Raw genomic sequence first — 18613 nt, 5'->3', positions numbered from 1 at the left:
TGTTGCTACTGAAGCCTGCAGGAGAGAGTCCATCAGTGATACTTTTTAAGATGAAGTCTTGAAGCAAAGCTCCAAAGTAATGCTCTAAGATTCTTCCAAGCCCTGTGTTTACGTGACACCTTGGCAAATGTTTCTAGTTTGAGTCTGCTGGTAGCAACAAAGGAAAGTCTGTGTCATGGGGTCTGACACACAGATTTTATCTGCTATCAGTCTTTAAACAAATGGTAACCATTCAAATTTAAATATATTAAAAATCTGATAGCTCCTTTAACACCTCTTGTTGAGTAAGCTAGTGAGTATTTATGTTATTTTGCTTTCCGATCTGTATTTTCTGCTGAGAGTTTTAACACTTCCCTGATTGCCAAAGTTTATTCACATAGGTTATAAAGAATTAAGTGGAAAAATGCTTTAGATCACTGAAATAATCAGGTCTGTCCAACGTAAGAGCACTGAATTTCTCCTGTGATAACCTTGGAAAGAGCATCTGTCTCACTTCAGTAGCATTTGTCTCCTTGCAAACTTGAATATTCAGATTTCATTGAATTTATAGTGCTTGATTATGTTACGACTGAGAAATGATGTTAAAATTAATGCAGCATATCTAGCACTCTTCCCTGGCCTGTTAAAGAGATGTCAAGTGTGAAGAATGATGTTCCTTAATCTTTTTTTATTTTACTGTAGGCTTTAGCAAGATTGTCATGTGCATTTAAAACTGAGAATCAAACTCGCATGGTGGTTTGTGACCTGGGAAATCCCATGAAAGCAGGAACTAAGGTGAGATTTGGTCCAACATGTGTCTAGGAGTTCCAGCAGGAGGGCAGCTGGGACTTTTCTTAATCACAGGTAGTGTTTGAACAGGGTGTTTACTGACAGGAGGTTCAGCGAACCATCTAGGTACCCACATTTGGTTAATTCAATGGAAATTGGTTTCAGTTTCTCAAGTAAATTGAATTAAAAGGAGCATGTGTGTTTGTGAGTTTCATGATGCAACTCAAAATATGTAGTTCAGTGAACAGAGGAATTAATGCATTTTGGTCCCTTATGTCTCTCGTGTCTCTAGATTTATAGAATACTAATTTTTTGGTATGTAATAAACAGCTAGCTCATAATATACCTTTCTCTTTGTTATGGAAAATGAATATTGTCTCTGTCTAGTTTTGTCAAGTCTGAGCCAGTATTTAGACTAGCTGAAAACTCTGTGCTTCAGTCAAACATAGCCAAAACTGCAGGAATTCAAAAACAATTAGTGGTACCTGGCAGATGTTAAGGTATTATGACTTAAGAGGTCTAGTTTTCTGAGGAAATAAAGTGAAAATCAGTTACAATTATAAACGCTTTGACAGTGTTTTCTTCCAAGAGGCATCTTGTACAGACTAACAAATGCTATTTCCGAAGGATTCAGGGTATAACCAACCTGAATTGCACAAGTATTGAAGCAACTGTTATGCACTGACCTTGTGAACCGTGAATTTTCACGTTAAACTGTGCCCTGTTCTTCAGACCATAGCAATTTTTGTAACACATCTGGATACTCAGTTATGTGTAGAAATAGCTCAAGCAAGGTGGTGAGCATGATATACACCACATATTTCTGTCTTAGGGCATTGGTGGATCGATAGAGAGAGAAGTATGTTTACTTCTATAATGAACTGGACAAATTTTATTTGCCAATTCTGTATTGTGTTCTCTTTATGGCCCCATGCTCAAGCAATTTCATTGTAGTATAATTAGTACTAAGAAACTTTTACTTGTTATTTTATTTTACTTCCACTGAACCATGGTGTTTTTTTTTTTTTTTTTTTTTTAAGCTATTAGCTGGCCTGCGTTTCAGTGTGCACCAGCAATCTGAAATGGATACCTCTGTGAAGTTCGACTTGCAAATACGGAGGTATGGAAATTGTGAATATGCATGTTGCCTGGTAGATAATGTGCTGAGTATACAGGTCGTGAACTGAGCAGTTATGGTTTCATGCTGGGATAGTTGTGTGGTCTTTGGTAATATTTTTTAAAAATACCCTTTCTTCTATGAATTAAGGTTTTTAAAATATAGGGAAGATTGAGTGTTCTATTTGAATGTATTTTTTGCTTACAACTTCTACACAGGACATGGCACAATTGGCTGTTTCAGTATTGCTGTCTTAGTAATTTGAAGTGTTTCAAGACAAACTGTATTTTTTGTGCTTGCTGTAATCTCCTGACACTACTGTAGTGTTGCAGTATAACTTTTGTCTTTGAGTTTCTAGACCTGTTTTAAAACTAGTGTTTGATCTAATATCAGAATTTCAAATTTTATGTATTTCAAGAATGAGAGAAGTAAGCCTTTTTGAAGAGGCAACACGCGCAGTGGTCTAAACAGATGCAATATGCAGTGAACCATTTTATGTGCTGTACAGTAGCCAGTGTAAAAGAGTCTAAAAATTAAACTGAGCAAAGTATTTAGCGGTTTTGCTAATCATAAGATAGGCACAGCACTTGAATATGTGACATATAAATATGAATTTATATCTACTGATAATATTCAGTGTTTGGAGATGTGATCAATGGGAATCTTCATACTCAGTTTTCTATTGCTTAACCGACCACACAGATGTGTAGTGTTTGTTTTTCCCTATAGTGGAGCAACCCCCTTTTTTTTCCCTCTACTCAATTAAGGGTTTCATTTTTTCTGATGCAGTAAATAAATAATGATCATATACATTCATTTTTCAACTACAGGAGTTAAGTAGTTTTAAGCCTGGAATTCTGTTCTAATGATACAGTGGTTGGCCATACCGGTCAAAGTTTGTGGCAGCATTAAACATCTTTTTGATCTCACGTTGCTGTTTATTCAATTTTCTCCCCCTTTTCCAGCAGATCGTAAGCTGTGACAGTGAAATGTGACTCTGTTTCTTTGCTTAAATCAATTTTGTTTGGGGCACCTGTCTTCACCCTTAGACTACCAGCAGTCACTCCTACCTTTCCCTAGGAGAGTAAACAGTCAGTAAAGAATTTCTATGTGAGATTGCTTAAGTCCTGCTCCTCTTCTGATGGAAGAGAAAGAAAGTTCTTGCAATGTTTTCCACCTTTTATGGAAGCGATTTCCTTAAACAACCACTCATTGTCATCCCTCCATAGCCATGAGATCTGACTTATTTCCACTGCATATTCTCACATCCAACTCTAACGTATTAATTAAATAACTTTTGAGAGAAGTGGCAAACTTAATATCATAAAATTGCAAAACAATACATGTAATAAGATGTCCTGTAGGAGAAATATCAAGTTATCTTTTTGAAATGCATGTCTGTGAGTACACCAGGCTGGATGAATTCCCTCGTCAGAAGACACAAGACTATTGTTTTCAATTGTTACGGTCCAAATTTTCTTAGTGGAGTGCTCATTAGAGTTCAGGTGTTATCATTAAGTTGTTTCCTCTCTACTTTCTTTAAAACCTGAATTTTTTTCGTCAGGTTACCCTAGTCAGCATCCTGGGACTCAAGGGCATACTTCATTATTTTATCTGACAACGGTGTGATTTTTTTTTTTTTTTTTATACATTGTCTCTTTCAGTCTTAATGTCACTGTACAAATACTATTTCCTTCTCTTCTCTTGGTCCTAGCTTTGGAAGAACATTGCAAAGTGGAAAAGTGTTAGTAGCTTGGAGATAATCTTGCTGCCAGCTATCTACCATGCCACTTCGAGGTCCATCTGGTTGTCTGCTCTTTTAGTTTAATGTATCTGCTCTTCTACAGTGGCTCAGGTGTCATGTTCTGTTCTGTTACATCCAATCACTTCAAGGTTTTTTCATTTGTATATTTGTTTTTAATACTTAGTTTATTTCATTTAACAAATTCACTTCATTCTTCTTTGCAGTTCCAACCTGTTTGACAATCTAAGTCCTGTAGCATTCTATCAGGTTGACCTTGCCATTTCAGCAGCTGTTGAAATTAGAGGGTAAGGCTTGATACTATTTCAATACTCTTTTTTTTTTTTTTTTTTTCCCCCTCAAGCGAGCATTGTGTTTGTTTCTTTATAATTCAATAATCTTTCTTTCAGGTCTCTCTGTGTTATTTTCCATGAAATCATAAGGAGATTTTAATCATAAAGAACGTGTAATTCTCCAGCCACAATTCAGACTTGCCAATCTTAAATAATTCTGACAAATTGAGAAGCTAATTGAAAAAATGGATGATTGTTATGCTTCTGTTATTTCTGGGAGGCAAGGGGTGTGCTGGAGGGAACACATCCCTCATTTTCATAGTTGCACACTTTTCTCTAGATTGCTTTCCTCCTCCACGAACCTTTTCTAAATTTCTAAGTCTTTCTAAAGATAAACTTGCAGTGGCTTCACCATCGTCAATATTAAGCATGGTATTAATATTATCATGACTCCATTTAACCTTAATTCTTATACTTGGTGAACATATACTCCATAGCTAAAAGCTGTAAGATCCTTTTGCTTAGTTAGTTAACTCAGATTCCTGACTTGTCACATTATTTGATTTCTACTACACTCATTTTCTGATCTTATTTTGAGTATTTGGTAGAAAGGCAATGTAGTTCTTAAACATAGTGGCTGAAAAAATTGTAGATAGTATTTTAGGCAAGTTGCTTTCTTTGAGATGTTCTAGAGAACTGCATTTTATGTTTCATAACTGATTATGTTTCATAACTGTTTGCTCCACTGTTTAGCGTGTCATCTCCTGATCACATATTCCTTCCTATTGCAAATTGGCAGCCCAAGGAGAATCCAGAAACAGAAGATGATATAGGGCCTCTAGTTCAGCATATCTATGAGGTATGCAGTTTCTACTAATTTCAATTACACTGTTCTGTGATAAAGGAGAATAAAGAAATCTTCAGTGTAGCTTTCTGCTGAAGTAGATGATCTTTTTTTTACTTTTTTCTTCTGTAGAAACAAAAACTTAATTATACTGGGCTAATAAGTAGTATCTGCAAGAAGGGTTTGAATGCCTGCAATTACTGTAACAGAAGTGGCCAAATACAAGAGAATAATTTTTTTAAATAACTTCATTACACATCTTTTATTGTCTGTAAGATTTTTCTAGCGCTTTGAAATCTAGATAAAATATTTGAAGTACTTTGAACTCAGAAAATAATTCATAGCTGTAAATTATTTAGTATTCTCATTAGTATTCCAACTGTTCTGAATCATTATTGTAAAAGTCTTGAACAATTTTAAGTATTAAAAACTTCCTTAAAAGAATGATCACAGTTTAAGTCTAGACAGTTGAATCAAACAAAACTGAGTGAGCTGTGTGAATTGGAATAGTGAAAGTTCTCGAACTTATAAGACACCATTTATCTAAAGAAACTTAGAGGTGCATGTTGTTTGTGCGCAGGGTGTCTTGGCTGAGACACGTACAGAGGCAGTGATTCATGATGACACTACAAAAACTACATTGCTTCAAGGCGAAAAAATTAATGCTAAAAAGCTTTCCTTGGAAGTATTTTTCCCCATCGTGTTACAGAAATAATTTCAAGTTTTGACTGCTGTGGGACTGTAGTTCAGTTACCATTTTTAGGTGAAGTTGTTGATGTTATTGCTCTAAGTTGCTGGCGGTAGCGACCTTCGTCTAAGTATCATTTGTGGCTGAAATAAAAACTAACCACTGTGTGTGTGTATACTTGTGTATATATATACACATATACATGTACTGTATGTATTATATATAAACTACACGTGTTTTATATATATATATATATATATATATATATATATATGGGTTTTTTTTTACATCTGTAATGTTTATTTTCATAATCAGCTGAGAAACAATGGCCCAAGTGCTTTCAGCAAGGTGATGATGACTCTGCAGTGGCCTTACAAATACAAAAACTATACACTGTTGTATATTGTTCAGTATGACATCGATGGTCCCATGAACTGCACTTCTGATACGGAGATCAATCCATTGAAAATTAAGGTATATGGTACTTTCCTTTTTGTTTGAGTGAAATGAAATATGTTTGCTTATTTGCAAAGACATTAAAAAGTCCTGAATCAAAATACCTAACACACTGAGTTGAGTGTTCCTCTATTGTTGAGGAGCAAGACCACAGTGTTTGATCGTACTTGTTAATGTACATGGCAGGTGAAATAAAAATAAAAGGTAGGTAACAGATTGCCAAACTGAAGACAAATTTGTGTCAGATTTCCTTTTGCTTTTTTCTTGAAAGCCATACTATCTGAACAAAGACCAAAGCAATTGAATTCTGTTGAATGTAGCTTTAAAAATATTCCAAGTAATTCAGGGCTATTCATGTAGATTTTCTAGGTTTTGTTTCTTGACAAAATTGCTTTATTTTTAATGTTAGTAGCTTTTCTGTTGCTTAGCCACTTCCAAAGATCCCACCTTGGTCAATAGGTGTGTTTTGCTGGAGAAAATAATATTGACTTAAGCCCTATTGAAACAAGTAGCTTGTAAAGAACAGAACGGAGAAGAAACTCCATTTTCCCAGGCTGGAATAAACTTATTGTACATTTTTTCAGGTCTCTGTTATACGTCTGTGTACACACGGACAGTGATAAGGTACATCAATACAATACTAGTGCTATTTTTTTCAGAACTAAGAAATCTGAAATGACGAGGAAAAATACTTAATAGAACATGACAAAATCAGATTTCTATTGCCATCTAAGTATTTTTATGTTCATTGTGCACTTGAAAATGTTTTGAGTTGAAGAATTAAGTTATTCAAGGCTTTTTGTTAGATCTTAAAAATTTAGCAGTAGTCAAGAAATGGCATGAGTAATGCTTTGGTAACAGCTATAGCGGAAAGCAAAGCTTCACTAAGACAGAAAGAGGAGTTGTATTATTTTCTTGAAGTTTTAACTGAACGTTCAAGTTGTTGATTATCTAAAGGTAAGAATTATTGTTTGGGCTTCCTTGGTTTATCCAGATTTCTGCTTCTAAAGATGATGAAAAGAATGAAACATTTAGCAGGGAAGATAATCGCAATCATCGTATCAGTCGGAGGGATTTAACTGCCATTGAAGGAGATGTGCAAACCTTGGTAAGCTTTTAACGTCGATGTATCCACAGTATGTTGGCTTATAATGGAGAGATGAAAGCTCTGTGTGACAAAGCATTGCTTCAGAAAACATGCTAGGGTTCATTCTGTGTTTTAAAGGATAACAGACGAAGAATCTCATTCTCTGGAGCTGTGTGATGCGTTTTGTTTGTTCTTATTTTTCCCCAATGTGTGCATTATTCCCATTGTAGCCATCCAATGATGTGTGTGGCTGCAGATTTGTTGTAAGTTTTATGCCTTCAAAAACAGAACTCCAGACATTCAGTGCCTTACTTCTGTATTGTGCTATTTCTTGAATTTAATAGGAGGAAGACATGCAATGCAGGTAAAACAGAAGCAGACGAGTGCTGTACCCATTGCCTTCGCTGCAAGGAGTAGCTTACAGTTTAGGTCAGTGAGTCAGACCACACTGAAGAGCAAAGTGTAGTTTTACTAGTTGCAGTTACTTAGACCTGAGTTTTCCTAGTGAAACAAATGTGGAGGATGGTAATGTAAATTGATCAGAAATGCCCTTCAGCCTGCAGAAATTTTTTCATACGTACTGACAGAAGTTTCAGCTTTGGGATCCAAAACTGTAGAACTGGCTTGAGTAGCATTTGTCTGAAAGTGAACTTACTGAACGCTGTCAGTAGTCATTTAAAATTGATCTTCATTTAATGTACTTAAATAGCTAACGGTGCATTGCCTAGCAAATAGAATGAGTACCTATATAAATAATGGCGTTAACAAATATTCAAATGTTTTCATCTTTCTCATATCATTTCTATTTTCCATGCACAGGGCTGTGGAAATGCTGATTGTTTAAAGATAGTCTGCCAAGTTGGCCACCTGGAAAGGGGGAAGAGTGCAATACTGTATTTAAAATCACGACTTTGGACCCAAACTTTCATGAACGTAAGTAAATGGATACAATATGATCCCTCTTCTGAAACACAATAAGTGATTTTATATACATACACAATACTAATTTTGTTTTTCTTATATAGAAAGAAAATCAGAATCACTCCTATTCCCTTAAATCATCTGCTTCATTCAATGTTATAGAGTTCCCTTACAAGAACCTTTCTTTTGAAGATATTCACAATTCCACAGTGGTAAGTCATTTACATCCACCCTGAGTTGGATGTAAAAAATAAATAAATAAATAATTTTGTGAATGGTACAAAAAGAATGATTGTTCAATAGCTGTGCGTGGCTTCGTTTAATTCTAACTGTATCAAATATTTAATTCATACATTAATTTCAGAACCCTTGAGAATAATGGGAATATTTTGTGCTAAAATTAGAGTTAAAACTATTTGTAGCTTTAAAGAATTAACTGAAAAATGAGAAAAGGAAGTCATGGTGAAGAGTTCTAAGTATTCTTGTTAACAGCAATTTTGCTACAGAAATATTTGATTTTGAAAATTGTGCTTTTCTGTAGTAGCACTTACAAGTCTAAGTATTGGGCCTTGATTATATTATAATGTGTGAGACTGAAGACCATCTGTGCCCTAGAGAGGTCTAAAGAGAAAGGAGACAAGGTGCAAACAGGAAGAAAGATATGGGTCACTCTATTTGGCTGCCAGAATAAGTTTTTGGTTGGCATTACAGTGCATTATAGTGTAAAAGAGCTGAAAAAGGACCTTGGCTTATTTTAGAGTATAGTTGCCAATGACTATTATTAACTGCTTTTTAGCTCTTTGAACTTCAGGAGTTGAATCCCTCCTGCCAAGGAATTTTAAGGGAATTTTACCTTTTTAGGGGAAAAAAAGAAAAGCAGTGAATAATTTTTCTCTAATTTTCAAAACGTTTCCAAAACCCTGCAGTTGTGTTCTATAATGCTTGGTGATTCTCAGTACAGGTTGCCATGGTATCACTGACTGAAGGGGAAAAAAAAACCCACAAACAACTTGTGAAAATCCTATTAAATTTGGGTCACTGAAGCCTTTTTGTCACTATTCTATGGCTGCTTACTCACACTGGAGTGAAAAGTTAATTTGTGCTGGATTGAGATTATTTTAATTACAATAGAAACCAGATAAGCAGTACTTAAAATGCATGAATGAATTCACAATTCAACTGCTGTGCAAAATGTGTTTTTATTGTGTTTTTCTTTTAGGTTACTACAAATATTACATGGGGCATTCAACCACAGCCTATGCCTGTGCCAGTGTGGGTTATAATTTTAGCTGTCCTAGCAGGATTATTGCTCTTGGCTGTTCTAGTGCTCGTTATGTACAGGGTAAGTACAGTATTGTTTACTTAGGGGTTGATTTCAATACCAGTGGTGTATTACTTCAAATAGTAGCAGCAGCTTGCAGAAATAACTTGTTTTCCTGGTGACCTGAATGTGTTAACTTTTTTAGTTAGCCATAAAAACTTTTCTGCTTTGTCAGGGAGAAGTTCAGTAATAAAAAGAGAACGTCTGTGATTGTGCTGAAATAATCAGTTTAATCTGTGTATCTGGTATTTATTGGCCTTAGAGGTCAAAAAATCAAATGGAATTGAGTGGCAGGAAAAAACAATCAGTAACTGATAAGATAAAATCTGTTCAAGATGCAGAAAGAAAAAGATGTGTGTATGTTTGAAAATAACACGGTTCAATTTCTCTGTTGTTTTCTGTATTACAGATGGGCTTTTTCAAACGTGTGAGACCGCCTCAAGAAGAACAAGAAAGAGAACAGCTGCAACCACACGAGAATGGGGAAGGAACATCAGAAGCTTAAGCAGAGTTTTATCTGTAAGACATTCTAAAACCTTAAAATGCCTACATCTTAGTTACAAATACAGGTTTCCCCCCTAAGGAAAAAAAAAACACTCATGACTGCAAGGATTATGGTGTCAGAAGATATCAGCACACACTTAATGAGAGCAATATATTTAAATCCTCCTTTTTGTATTAATCATGTCCGTACATGTGACTAACACGTCTGCACTGATTTGCGTGTGAAAACTGTTAAGTAAAACGTAGTGCTGTGAGTTGGCTTATTGGGATGCTGCAGGAGACATGTTTTTAAGAGACCGACTTTATATGAACTACGACACAGACTCCTTTTATTAGGCTGAAGCTAACAGCTTCCATAGATACTTGAACGATTACATGTTGTTTCAACAGTTAGTTTTTTCTGTACACTACAGTTTATTTCCCACCTCTTGAAAGCTAGTTGCACAAAAATGACCACGGCTTGTTGAATTTTGTAAAAACAAACAAACAAACAAAAAAAAACAACAACAAAAACCAAAAAAAAAAAAAAAAAAAACCCAACAAAAAAACACTCCTTGACTCATTAACTGTGCCGGGGATTTTCCTCTTGCTCAAAAAATACAAGAAAGATTATTCAGTGGAATCCCAGATGTGATGCCTGTTGTGAACTCTCATCTGCTCTCCTGTCTAGAGATTCGTCTAGAGCTTTCCCTCTAGACGCTACAGATACTGTTCTCCAGGCCCAAGGTCCCCTACAAAAGGGGTTGAACCTACACCACGGGAGGGGTAGAGGGCTGGAGATTATGTACTTTCTATATGGGACCTAGCAAAAATATTCAGGGCAAGATCCAAAAACTGTACTGTGTGTTTCATGCAGCAAGATCCACATGTCTCACAGTGTCTTGGCAGCATGGTGCCTTTTAGGAATGACCAGGGACAAGCCTTTGGACCATGGCTGCCCACAGACACATCTGATGAGAAAACTTTTCTCCAAAGATGAAACCTCCACAGGGTTTGGAGTCTGAGTCTGTATATTACTTGGGCTGGCTGGATTACAGTTACTGGCAAAGCAATTGGTTACCTGAGTGACAGTTCACCTGATGCGCCTAGGAGAAGATGTTAATAATTCTCACATTGCATAGTTGACTACATCCAAGTGCGGGATAATAGTGATAATAGGGACGGTTTTAACTATGCTGTGTGCCAGCCACCTGTGTCTCGATTACATCAGTACATTAGCCTCACTTCCACCTACCCTAAGAGTAGTGAGATTGTCAAATGAAGCAGAGTATAGCAGGCAAAATGAAAGGGTTTTAAAAGAGGAGGTTGAGTTGGCTTGCTCCAATTCATTCATTCATTGTATATTTGATTGCACAAAAGATGTTTAATTATGTTCAATACATTTCATTGCCAGAAGAGAGACTATTTCATATCACTGCTGGTTTATATACATACAATAATGTGAGTGGGCTTGAGCCACTGGTTTTAGTTATTCTTAGCTTAATTCTCTCATTACTGGTCTAGTAAAGTGAAGCCTCATATACTTACGAGAGCACATAAAAAGTGTGTATGCATTTTAGTAAGTAAGTGCAAATCAAGCAGGTATTTGGCTCGTATATGTAGATGTGTTGCACAAATCTTAGAGTGAACATACTTACACTGGTAGAAAGATGCCTTACATGAGCTTTGTTTATTCTCTCTTCTGAAAAAGAATTCAGCCACATATAGAAAGAAGCATTCCTTCTCTAATTAATGTGATTTGTGTTTAAAAAAAAGAAAGTTCTTAGAGGGACAAAAACTCATTTTGTAATTTGTGGTTTTCATTCACATCTGCATCTCTCCCATAAATGCTGCAATATCCAGTGAACCCAGAATTACCTGAAACGAACAATATGATTTAACTCTTATTTCTTCCTCCTTTCTGAGCTATAAAATCCACAAATAGCTTTTGTTGTTAAGTCCATTTTTACTCCCTAGACCATGAAGGCATTTGAGTTAAGGGAGACAGCAAAAAGGCTGTGAGGGCCAGTTTGTATATCACATCTTGGTTTGTATATTATCCATGTACACATTTCTATTTTAAACAAGTTGCTCAGATCTAATTAGTTTATTTGAGAGAATATAGGGCAAAATTCTGTTTTCACTGAGTTTCCCAGGTCTTTATCGTGAGCAAGGTCATGCTTTTGCATTTGCTTCTAGTAATGTTACTAGTAATACAGTAAGGAATTGGGAGTCAGGCTTTGATCCTGGCTTCAAAATGTGACTTGTATAAAACACAACTGCAGTTACTTACACAGGCTTCTATTTCTTACACCTCATCAATTAATTATCTATGTGCAAGAAGGTTGTTTTTCCCAGTCTTAAACTTAGTAGGTTAAGAGGTTCAAGGGACTGCCAGACAGATCCATAGCTCTAATTCTTGTGTGTTTCTTCCTTACATGTACATATCGGGTTGACTTGAAATTATTTAGACTACTCGCATGTCTAGGCACTATAAGGAGATGAGGAGAAAAGAAAAACAGCACAACAAAACATGGTCAAGATCTCTTCAGCTGACGTGAAAGGGTTTTTGTAGCCCTGTTAATGTCATTGCTAACTATGTCTTAGTTTTACTGTGGCAACTGGAAAATCATTTTGCTGTTCTTCAAGATAAAGAGGTACATTTTGTTGGTACATGTACTGTAGCTATGGAAAGCTTCTTCCATTTATTTAAGTTACATAAACACTTATTTAAACAATTTTTATTTTCCAACGTTCTATTTGAGAATAAATGCAAGTAGTTACTTCTCCCACATCCATTAATTTCCACTTTGATTGGTTAAAGAAAGAAAAGTAGCATACATAAATGGAGCATACGGAGAATGTCAATAGATATAACATCCCAAATTCACTTTCAAGTCATGTTATTCTTTCAGAAGGGTTCTGAAGAGACCACTTTTCTGAAGGGATGTACAGGCAGTCTTTGATTTTGCATTTTAAACTTGATAGTACGGTTAAAGAAAACACATGCACTTGTGTCACTATAAATTTTATGGTGGCATACAAGCATTGATGTATTCTTATAGCACATATTTTAGAGAGACGTTAAAACTTTCAAATAAACTTAAAAAAATGTATTTTGGAATGAAATGAATGCCCTTGAGTCGAAACTAATGCAAATAAGATGCATACTGCAAGTATTAAGAAGCAGCCACTAAAAATACAGTATCAAATAATTGTCTTAGCCTTCTTTTCAGAGAGTTATGTTTCAGAAGCAAAATGTTTATGTATATAGTATCAGGAACTACGTAATTCTTTAGCCAATGGAAACATTATCAAGTGCTATATCTTTTACAGTGAAAAATGAAATTCTGTAACTGCTCCAATTTAGAATTATTGCAGCATCTCATGATGCATAATAGAAAGTGATTTACATTTAAAAATGCGTATTGTCTGGTATAATACCTGGCAATATTTAGAAAATGTGAAGTGGAGGATCTAACTGAAAGGTTGTTTCTCCCGAGAAACGCTACCAAATTGAGATAGCTTTTGTCTTGCCATGACTGCGAAGTCAGACATTTATTAACATAAATGGAAATATTTGAGAGATGTTGACGGGGTTAGTACCAAGTTTATCATTTTACTTGTCCCAGTGTTCTAAATTGTGATTGACATGTGGATCTTAGATTCATATAATGCTTATGAAACTCTTAAGAAAGTTTATTATATATGTACTTTCTTAAAAAAAAAAAAAAAAAAAAAAAAAAGTTTATTCCAAGCAAAGGCTTCAATGTTTTTATGTTTCTCAATTTGTATCTATGGTTAAACAGCCATTTAGCTAAACTCTCATGAGTATTTAAAAAATATTCTAGCTGTGATCAGCATGTTCTTGGTCCTTCAAAGGACTCATCTTGCACTTCAATTTTCTGCAACACTGAACTCTACTGATGGTTATCCCTAGGTCCTGAAGTATTTATCCCATCCCATCCCAAATAGTCAGCAATGGAGCAACATTACACTGCTGAAAATCCAGTTAGTTTTTTTTTCTTTGGTCTATGTCAAGGCCACAGTCCAGTGAAATGACAGAAAACCTGACATTCTCTGCAGTTGCCTTTCAATTATACTCTTCACGTTCAATGTTAATGAGGAAGACAAAACAAAGGAGTTCATGAAATGAAAATGGAAGTCCAGTATAAAAAGTAGTTGGCAGACCACAGATGAGCATTACGGGAAAGGCAGAGTTCTTTGTTTGCTCACGTGAGTGATGGGATGAACCCATAAGTAGTGGCAGTGGCCTTCAATCACAAACAAATGGCATACATTGGAGCATGATTCCATGCTGAGCTCTACTGATTCTCACAGATGAGAGTGGGATCTGAGCTCTTTGGTACAGAATCTCTAGCTTCTCATTCCCAAGTGCAATATACCATGATCAGAACTAGTTCACTGCCAAGATGTCTGGTTTTGTTTGTCTAGGAAGGGATGTAGCATTTGTTGACTTGCAGCAGTCAATATTTTTCAAAATTTTAACAAAACTAGTGTAATGAAACGATAAATGAATGGTGTAGAAAGATGTTGATCCACCCACATTGGGTGAAACAAGATGTATATTCTAACCTATATCCATTACTAAATGCTGAATTATTGAGAATTGGTACAATATTCTTTAAGTCCACTCTTGAAAACGTGACTAGAGACTGTACAATAATGGGTTTGAGTCTGTAGTGCTACTGCTGTTTCATAGAACGTTGGTCTTTTTTTTTTCCATTGTGTAAAAGTTTTCAATAATAACCCAAGGAACTTAGCATTACATGCAGTGACCTCTCCAGATATGCTTCATTAAGATTGAATAACTTGACCTTTGGCTTTTGTAAAGAAAATGAAGAATTGATGTAGCATTTCAAAATCTTCAAAAGCATCTTCAAAAGATGTTTTCAGGTTTAGGTGGCCCTTTCTAGTCCAGGAAGGCAAGTGGTATTTGCTATGATATAAATATGTTGAAAATGTAAGGTTGTATTTCTTGGTAATAGAATTTTTTCATTGATTTTTTGCTCGTGCATTAAATCGTTATAGCATAGTTTGCACAGGCAGAAAATTAACATACTAATGAGACTGCTGCGTTTTGGGTTTCTTAGTTATGTAGTAAATATTTGTAATGAACGGGAATATTTTCAGTAACTATGAACTTGTTTCCAAGGTCTTCGGTACATTTAAAGAGAGCAATATACATTTGAAGTCACCTTATTTTTATTAAATTATAAACCTTGAAAAAAAAAAAGTGGATATTATAGCACAGTAATTTTGTACTGATATCAAAAATAGCTATTAAGCTATGGTTTACTTTTCAATGCATTCTTTTCATCTTAATTGAAAATTGATTTTATTAGGTTGTATTTTTCTATATGTGTATGCAATTTCAAAATATTGTTGGATAACCTGTTTGAAAAAATGTATTTTGAGTTGATTTTGATGTTAAGAATTTTGGAATAAAATACCTCTTAACTATCATGGCTTCCTTCATTTTTCTTTCCTAGATTATTTTAAAAATATATATCTAATTTACCTTCAAGTATTGCATTGTATATGTTTACAATCACCATGATGTACTAACCATGAAAAGGTCATATTTTCGTAACTTGTACACTTTCAGGTAAAACAGCATAGGTTAATCTCAAGCCAAAAGAATTCATAGCCACAAGCAAAAATGAGGATGTGGTCAGAAAGAATTTTCTCGTCACAAAAAAAACGAAACCAATTTTCTTACAGAAATTTCTGTGTACCAAAAGTAACTCAGATTCTGTAGCTGTTGCATCATTGTAGAAAATGTTCAGTTCTCATTCTTTGCCCAGGAGAAGTCTCAGAAGTATTGTTTTTGGTTGTTGTCGTCGTGTTCTTAGCCTAACTTTATGTTAGGATTACAGTCTAAATAACAATCATCCTTGTGAGTAAACACTTTGTGTCATGATAAAGGTATACACTTTTATTTTCCATTGATTGCACATTTGCTTTTTTTTAGAACTAAATGTTGACATTTGTGAACGCTTGAGGAAAAACTCCAAAACTGGGTTACCTGGATTGTTAGTAGAGAAATTGTTGGCTTAAAGACAATCACAAAAAGACACAGAAATAATGAAAAACTGTTAGTTATGTTTTAACAGCATTTTGTGCCTTTACAATAGCTACAGTTTAAGCATGTACAAAGCACTATTACAGCAACCAAAACATGCTTCTGAGTGTTGTATCAGTACAAGGTGCAGCCGATGCAGGCCTAGTTTTGGATAGCTTCAGTTAGTTATCAGCACAGATAGATACACAGATTATATATATCTGCTATACAGATTACTATATCTCTATAACAGTTCCAAAACAATGCATGATTAAGAAATTAATGACAAGAGCTGTATCTGTACAGCAACATGAGGACAGAGTGTTTGTTCAATGTTTTTCCATCTTAAGCTGTGATCACCTCAAAGAAAATAATGGTTCCTGTCTTGAGGTTATTTACACCAACGGAACTCCACTATCTCCAACTCCGTTATATTACTTCACATACTCTGGGTTTCTAGGGTATTGGTATATTAATAAATATAAGCATATATAAATGCATTTTAAAATTACCTGTTCAGGTAATTCAAGACTGTGGTGATAAATGAGACTTTTTTTTTTTTTTGAGTTTTTGTATAAACCTCTCACAAAGAGATAGGATTAGTGCTGTTAGAAATCCATAGTCGTACACACAGGGTATTCCAGAAACAATCTTTTATTGCATCTTTCAGATAAACCTTCTGCACGTTGGGTGCTGAGCCACTACCTCCTTTCACAGGTGTGTAGGACTTGCCAAGACCAACCTTGTAGGGCCCAAATGTGTAACAGACCTTTGAATGTAAGAAGCTAAAAATACCTACCTTGTCTTTACAACTTTACGTGCAGATCATGTCTATTTGTTACTTCTATTAGATATCTGCATTTACATTTTGTGTTCCTTTGTACAGGCTTTTCAATCTCTGACAAAATATTACCAGATGCCATGTTGCATCCCTGCAGTGGTTAATGATGTGCATATATTTTGTAATCTACTCAAATTTTGAAAAGTATAAGGCCAACCTTTGGAGACTGCAGAAGTTTCTGCAGGATGTATTACCTCAAATAAATACTCAGGAAGGTGAAATAAATTACTTACTATCAGATAACAACCTTTTTTAAGAAGAAAATTTGGCTAAGAAACTTTAAACCTGATTGTGATTTTTCTTATTTCTGAACTTCATGTTGTTTGTACTTTCTAGGGTGTGCCAATGCGTTTTTAGAAGTTTATCTAAATGCAATACCAGCACCAAATTTCCATATAATACTTCCTTTTGTGAACTGTTTGCAATAATATTATCTCTTAACATGTGCTTAATGGATTCATTTCAAACTTCATAAAGATTAATTATGCATATTCAGACCATCAATGTTAATTTAAAAAGCTGCAGCTGCAGATGGGTTAGACCACCCATCTTCAACTAAACTTGGACTATCTTTTCTTTTTCTAAGAGCCCAAATATTTAGAAATGAAAATCTACTTGATCCATGCTCACCCAATACCACACACCCTTCATTAGACACTGATTAACAAAGGTAACAAATTGCTTACAGCATTTAATTAGCTTTCTGTGGATCCCTTTCCTCTCTCTCAACAATGGCATGGAAGCAGGCCCTCTTACTTTGCCCATGTTAAAGGTTGAATAGGAAGCTAGTTAACAAGATGTTACCTGGGTGCATGGGCACTGAGCAAACAAGAATCTCTTCACTTTGTAAGCTGCTAGAGGAGAGCTCCAAACCTGCAAATGATGGTTGCGTTCTGTGCCCTTTTGCTTAGTTCAAATAAAGATACCTTCAGAAGACATACTTTCCATAGCATGTATTTTTTGGTGTTGATGAAGAAGAGGGAGACCCAATGTACTCAAACTACTGTAAAGAAAAATAGTGGATCTTACCTGTTGAGGCAGCCATTAAGTTTCCCACTGCAGCACAATTTGTCCTTAAGGCAAGACGGCTGAATTCATATTTTTCAGCAAACTCAGCAACTGTAACAAAATTATATTTTCAGTGACAGCCCCAAATCTCTATGAAGTCATTGTTAATGTCAATTAAGCAACCATGTTGTACAGAATGACATGAAATTATAAGAAAAAATATATTAATTTTTATTAGATTTGTTAAAAAATCCCCAGAAAATACACTTGTAACCAGTGGAGAAAACAAATATTCTTCCACAGTATGTATTCTGTTGCATTCTTTTTCTACTACGTAGAAGAAATCTGAGGTCTGAACACCACTGTTTGGCCTGGCTTCTCACTATGTTTAAAATAAAGATCATTATTTGGCTACTATTTAATTTAAGGGAAATAAATTTCAAAGCAGCTTTGTACCTTCTGAAGAAACTCGTTTACTACTGAAGCAACACATGGAAAAGCTTCAGCACCTGCCTCTCTGAAATCAAGGCACGGCCGCGTCGGTGCCGTCATGAAATGCTCAGCGAGGCTGTCCCCACACGCTTTCAGCACTTAGCCCAGCAGGTGATGGACACCGTTCAGTCCGAGGGCGGTGAGGCCCCGGCGCTGCTGCCAGAGCCGTTTCACCTCATTGTCACTGCGGGCTCTGCTCCTGGGCACCAGCGACAGGACGGGCTGTGCCGAGGGAGGCTGGGCTCGGGTGTAAGGAAAAACTCATCTGAAAGAGCGGCGATGCCTGGGAAACGGCTGGGTCACCATCCGTGGAGGCGCGCGAACGGAACGCCGCAGCCCCAGCACCGCCCCTCCGTGCGGCCCCGCCCCGGCACGTAGCGGAGGGGCGGGCTCAGCGGCCGCTTGGGCCGGAGCTCCCGGTGCGGTGTTCGCCCGCGATGCTCCTCCGCTGCCCGCGGGCTGCCCGCC

The 18613-nt window shown here is 36.0% G+C and overlaps 1 protein-coding gene across 1 annotated transcript in view; it reads left to right on the top strand.

Annotated features, from left to right (window-relative positions):
* ITGAV (integrin subunit alpha V) overlaps positions 1–9741 on the top strand; it is a gene marked incomplete at both ends in the record, with an annotated part of 39711 nt that extends 29970 nt beyond the window's left edge. The window contains 10 exons of the mRNA XM_079538947.1: positions 682–774; positions 1809–1888; positions 3854–3934; positions 4673–4778; positions 5767–5925; positions 6902–7015; positions 7814–7927; positions 8020–8127; positions 9135–9257; positions 9646–9741. Of these exons, the coding sequence (XP_079395073.1) occupies positions 682–774; positions 1809–1888; positions 3854–3934; positions 4673–4778; positions 5767–5925; positions 6902–7015; positions 7814–7927; positions 8020–8127; positions 9135–9257; positions 9646–9741 (1074 nt within the window). The remainder of the gene's footprint in view (positions 1–681; positions 775–1808; positions 1889–3853; positions 3935–4672; positions 4779–5766; positions 5926–6901; positions 7016–7813; positions 7928–8019; positions 8128–9134; positions 9258–9645) is intronic.
* Between the last annotated feature and the right edge of the window lie 8872 nt (positions 9742–18613).

This window comes from Tetrao urogallus (assembly GCF_951394365.1).
Source record: "Tetrao urogallus genome assembly, chromosome: 8".
Classification (NCBI taxonomy): Eukaryota; Metazoa; Chordata; class Aves; order Galliformes; family Phasianidae; genus Tetrao; species Tetrao urogallus.
The sequence above is the reverse complement of the archived record's forward strand: the minus strand, read 5'-3'. Positions and strand labels throughout refer to the sequence as shown.